General features: G+C 31.7%; 1 protein-coding gene across 1 annotated transcript; it reads right to left on the reverse strand.

Annotated features, from left to right (window-relative positions):
* Nucleotides 1-2,015: 2,015 nt before the first annotated feature.
* On the reverse strand, nucleotides 2,016-3,064 carry LOC110303992 (olfactory receptor 9K2-like). The gene has a single exon (XM_021175241.1). It carries the CDS (start codon nucleotides 3,047-3,049, stop codon nucleotides 2,078-2,080), a length of 972 nt encoding a protein of 323 aa, XP_021030900.1. The 5' UTR covers nucleotides 3,050-3,064; the 3' UTR covers nucleotides 2,016-2,077.
* Between the last annotated feature and the right edge of the window lie 2,856 nt (nucleotides 3,065-5,920).

Genomic DNA, 5,920 nt, shown 5'->3' on the forward strand with positions numbered 1-5,920 from the left:
ATAAAGAATATACTCTTTAAAATCTTGAATATTGTAGCATTTAATCAGTGTATCTTTGAAACACAAAATACTTTGTTAATAAAAATCCAACAACATATCAGTGTGAGTGTAGGATGTTGCAATCAAGATGGCACAAGTAACAAGAAAGTAATGCTAGCCACTCACTTATTATTACAAAGCTTGTGAACCCAGAGAAAGATTTATCAAAAAAGAATATTCCATGACAGAAATTAGGAGGCAATTATAGCTAACTGAATTTAACACTTTTAGAGACCTTTTGCTTTTGGCTTTTGACGTCCCCAAATTGCTTTGGACATTTGCAGTAAATTATGAAAAGCAGCTTGTAACATTATTAAGCATTGAAATACTATGATCTTCTGTAGCTATAAAATAGGAAATGTATTTCATTATGTTGAAAAATGAAAACAAGTGAGTCTTGGTATGATCTTATCCAACATTTGGTTGAGTTTTCCAAACAATCCTCAATAAACCACACTTGGTAGATGCTGAGAGGACCAAAAATCTAAACTAAAGGGGATACAATGGAAATAACTAAAACCTAGTTTGAAAAATTAGTCCTTGAGACTAATCATAAGCTATTCAAAGAAACTGTTTTTCCAAGTGATTTGGATTTCTATTTGCTCTCAAATTTTATTTCTCTAAAATCAAAATACGAGATAAATAGATTAACAAAGTTGGAAGGGATAATAAATAGGACCTTAAATTATTTGGTCATATAGCTTCCTTTTTTATTTAATTAGCTAAGAATAATTTCTATATAAATTATTTACCATGGCAAACAATAACCTGATAAGTTGCATGCCTTTGTGTATTCATCAAAGGAAACTCTGCTACTTAAACAAAAGCAAAAGAAAGACTGAATTAAGGGTCTGCATTTTGGGTTACATGATGTTGAATCTATGGACTTAGTTTTCTGTCTAATGATAGCTCCTAGACTTAGGCACTGTTTACCTAAACATTATTTAAATTTCTTGTAAAACAGTGACGTCAGAGTGGCTTTTCTTGCACACCTTATTTCCCTTGGCATCTACCAAAACTAAGATACTGTTGGAATAACCCTTTTCTCAACTGATGCATGCTGCTGATACACTTTTTCTCACATACCAGAACCAAACTAATGTACACATTAGTACACATAAACACATCCATATATACATATACACATAGGGATCTAACTTTTAATATGTGTAAATTTAAAGTCTTACATTAGTTTAACTATGATTTCCAAACTTGCTTTATTTTAAAAACAATAGTATGTTTTCTTATTGTGCCATTTTAAAGTTTGACTTGAAAAGTGCTATAAAATTTACTTTGTTATAGTAGAAGAAAGCAAAGATGATTGATGCTACTCAAGGAATCATATTTAGATTTTCCTTATTCATATAAGTTTTTTAGTGTTTTGTTTGCTTGTTTTTCAAAACGGGGTTTCTCTGTGTAACCGTAGCATTTCTGGAACTCACTCTTTAGACTAGGCTGGCCTTGAACTCAAAGCCTGCCTCTGCCTCTCAAGTGCTGGGATTATCGGCATGCTCCACCACCACCTGGCTCAAAGTTATTGTCTAATTCCTTTAATTCAGCATAGATTGTTCTCATAATGTTTTATTTCCATTTTGACACTGTCAAATGCCATCAAACATAAAACACACCACTGGCATTATACCAAGTGTCATTTGCATATAAGCCAGTGTAAAGGCACAGTTTCTGAGTGAATCACAGTGTAAAGTACCTTATTCATCTAAATTTTACTTGTGGCTACAAAATACTTCTGTATCCACATAGCATACATAGTGTTATTGTCAGAGCAAGAAACATACTATTTGTACAAAATGTAGTCAATCTTCACCAATGTCCAGAGCTCTCATATTTAATCACCTTAAAGAAACCAGTAACTTATTTTGAATGTTGTTTACAGGAAATTATTAATGCTATGCACTGGAAAAGTTGAGGATCTGTCATCTCCTTTTTAAAGTACACTTCAACTCTAAATGTGTAATTGGCAAGGATCAGACAGATAACTATCAACTACTATAAGAATCAGTAAAGAGTGCAAGCCTTCTTAGAGTAAAACCTTTTTCTTGCACAAGACTTTTTTCATGGCATCTTTTACATCCTTATTTCGTAAAGAGTAGATTAGGGGATTCAACATAGGTGTGAACAAAATATAACATACTGAAGCAATTTTACGAAGTTCAGGATTATTTGGAGGTGTGAGATACACAAAGGAAACAGTCCCATAAAGCAAACTTACAACCCCCAGGTGGGAGCTGCAGGTAGAAAAGGCTTTTTTTCTCCCTTCACGGGAATGTATCTTTAAAACTGTGGATACAATATACATGTAAGATACTACAATAACTATTATTGTTGGCAAAATAATGAGCACAGCCAGACTAAGTGACACCATCTTATTGATAAAAGTATTAGAACAGGAGATCTTTTCGATTGGATTAGAATCACAGTAGAAGTGATCAATGACCCTAGAGGCACAAAAAGACATGGAGAATGTTACACTGATTTGGAGGATGGAACTGATCCAGCCGCAGAGATAGGAACCAGCCACCAACTGGACACAGACACTCCTTGACATTCGAACACTGTAAAGGAGAGGATTGCAGATGGCAATGAAGCGGTCATAGGCCATGGCTGCTAGTATAAAGGCTTCTGTTACCATGAAAAGTGCATAAAGGAAAAGTTGAGCCACACAACCCACAAAGGATATGGTCTTTTTCTGAGATAAGATGTTTACCATGGCTTTAGGTACAATAACCGTGGAGTAGGAGAGGTCAATCACGGAGAGGTTGCCTAGGAAGAAATACATTGGTGTGTTCAGCCTGGGATCAGTCACTATGATGCCAATCATGCTAAGGTTTCCCAGAAGAACCATCCCATAAATAATAAGAAATAGAAGAAAAAGGACACTGTGGAGCTCTGGACGGACTCTGATGCCTACAAGAATGAAGTCGTCAGTCACTTCTGAGTGGTGAATGAAGTCAGTCACTTCTGAGTGGTTGTCTCTCTCCTTGTCACCCATGGCAAGTTTCTGCTTCAGGTTATAAAAGAAAATCAACATATAAACTCCCCATAAATAATCAGCTATAACCAGTAACACTTCACATTTTAAAAGATGTATAGTTGTCATGAACTTTTATATTCACTATCCTAATAAGTTTACACAGCTGCTAACTAAGATGAGAAGATACCTTGCTGCTCCCTTAAGGGAACCAAAATGTAATGTTATTCCAGAACAGAGTTAACTTAAATATAATGTTGTTTGACACTTCTTATATCTGTATTGTCATATGAGAAGCTATGAATTACAACTTATGACTTAGATAATATTGACATTTTAAAGACTGATAAATTCATAATACTAAAAATATACTTTTCTAAAATTTAAATTTTAAATAACATGTTTCAACTTCTTGTTAATAATAAAAAAAAAGAAACAGAAAGCTAAGAGTATAAGGCAAAGTAGTATGGACTATTGCAACTACAGGTATTTATCAAAAGTTAATTTTTTTCAGAGGTTTTTTTATAAAGTGGCCAATTTTCCGTTCATGAAACACGATTTATTTTAAATGCAAATAAAAATGTCAGTATGACACATATTTTTATCCTATGAAGTCTGATTCTTCCTATTCTTGTTTAAATTTGTGAAAAACCACATCTGAAACAATTTTGAATGTGAGAAAAAATGTAGAGTCTTCATAGCAAGGAGTCAATAAGAAATTAACTCCATAGAAAAATATTTTATATTAGACAGAAAATGTTAATGAGCTCTTGATCTAATGGTAAGAACTCAGTAGTTTTAAGAATAAATATACATTAATTTTCTAAAACATCTAAACCATTCAATGTTCTTGTACCCTAATAGATAAGCCACAACAACAAGTTTAATTATTTTGAATTATTTCTGAGTTTCTGAAATTATAAATTATAAATTATCACATTCATTATGAATTAAGTTGTTTAATTTCTAAAAATAACAATGACTTTTTCTTTTGTAATATTTAAACCAAGTCTTATTTGTTCTTCCCATGAAGGTATGGATAATAAAAACCTACAAATGATCCAAGAAGCTTCTTTGATAGGGTGGGGATGAGTGGTTTACCCACAATCAAAATTGGCTATGTGCAGTTTCCTTTCAACTCTATAGCTCAATAGTTACAAAAAGCATAGTTACATTTTATTTTCTCTAGATTGCAAAACTTCTTCAGAAACCAAAGCTTTCTTAATAGCTTTTTATTCAATGCTACATCAATAAATTTCTCATATAAGTCCATAAAATTAATACATACAAATTTGAATCCATAGAAATAATGGCACAATGGTATTTGCTATTCTTAATCTCCATCTTTACCCTTCTCCACCATAAATCTGAAGTTCATTCTGAACCATTTATAGTAGTTTGATCTCAGTGGTAGTGGACATGAATTAAATTTACTGAGTAAGGTAGATTAAAGTGTTTATTTTTGTTGGAGAAGAATAAAAAGTATCCTCTCAGGTACATATCTATGCAGAGTACTTTCAAATATTCACCATTTGTTCATTTGGAATGGGAAAGGAATATTTTTACAGGAGACAAGGACTTTTAAGACACATTAAATCATTTCACACATATCTGCCTTCCACAACAAATCAGAAGCTTGTGAACTTGATAAAATTTTATTAGATATTTAAGCTACTAGTTTTATGTCATTGCTATGTTGACAAGACTTTTGTAAAAATGTCACAAGTTTAATTTACTTTGCTATTTAATCAAATTTTTAAGTAGAAAGAGAAGAAAGGAAGAAATCTCAGTTTCAAGAGCTACTTTGTTGTTATGCCAATGAAAACAAAATAATTTTTCAAAGACAATCTGTGTCTAACAGACCACAAATTAATGTGTTTAATCAGTATTTACAAGCATCTACTCTATGGAAAGAATTGTTTGGCACTGAATTTGAAATTTTCAATTCAAGACTATTAATGGCATGAATGTATTTTATGAAGGGTTTATCATGATGTGACAGTTATCTTTACTGCTAAATAACCAATAATAAATTAACTCACTCTGTGACTCAGTGCTGATTTTGAAACACACACACACATTTTAAAATAGCTTAGAGTGGCAATACTGAAGGTTATAGGTAAGAGGTTGTATGAGCACAGTGGGCTTAGTTGAAGTGACTTTAAGAGCAAACCTGACTAAATCCTCCACCATGTATTTAAGTCACACTGGAGATAAGTTTGGATTAGAAAAATGTTCAATCTATCTAGAAATAAAAGCTGACTATTCTAACCTAAACAAATAGTCATTAAATCAATGTTGTTCATATCTTGCACACAAAATTATGAAAAATGGGCTGTGAAAGACTTATCTGCACTAATAATTATAAATGATCAATATTATATATGAAATAATTGAAATACAGGAAATGGAGAAGTTTTAATACTGTGAAATTTATTAAGTAGTGAAATTAAAGCAAATGAGATAATAGGGTTTATGCAACTCAAACTATACTTTTAATATCAACTATTGTATTTTTAGTCAGATTTAGTCATTCTCTTTCTTTAGGTAATGGAATACAGTTCTCAAAGCTTATTCTAACCAGAATAATCACTAAATTATATCAACACATTTTACTCTACATGAAAATTATATTTTAAGTATCTAGATAATGTCCTGGGTTTTCTTTTTACTGGATAAAAATATAGAAGTATTTAATAAACATTCTTACCTTATACTTGTATAGTCCCTTGTATTTATACTCTCTTGTAACCTCTCTTACAAGAAGTTGAAGAATTCCAATTTGTATTATTCTAAATGGAAGATAAATTTTTAAAATAACAAGAGCAAAATTAAACATTTCCAATAATATTTAATTCCCCTTATAGACGCACTGTGCATATCTTGGTGACT

Source organism: Mus caroli, chromosome 10, assembly GCF_900094665.2.
Source record: "Mus caroli chromosome 10, CAROLI_EIJ_v1.1, whole genome shotgun sequence".
In the NCBI taxonomy this organism is placed as follows: domain Eukaryota; kingdom Metazoa; phylum Chordata; class Mammalia; order Rodentia; family Muridae; genus Mus; species Mus caroli.

Coding starts and splice junctions, on each gene's coding strand:
- LOC110303992 (XM_021175241.1), bottom strand. CDS start 3,049: ATGGGTGACAAGGAGAGAGACAACCACTCAGAAGTGACTGACTTCATT.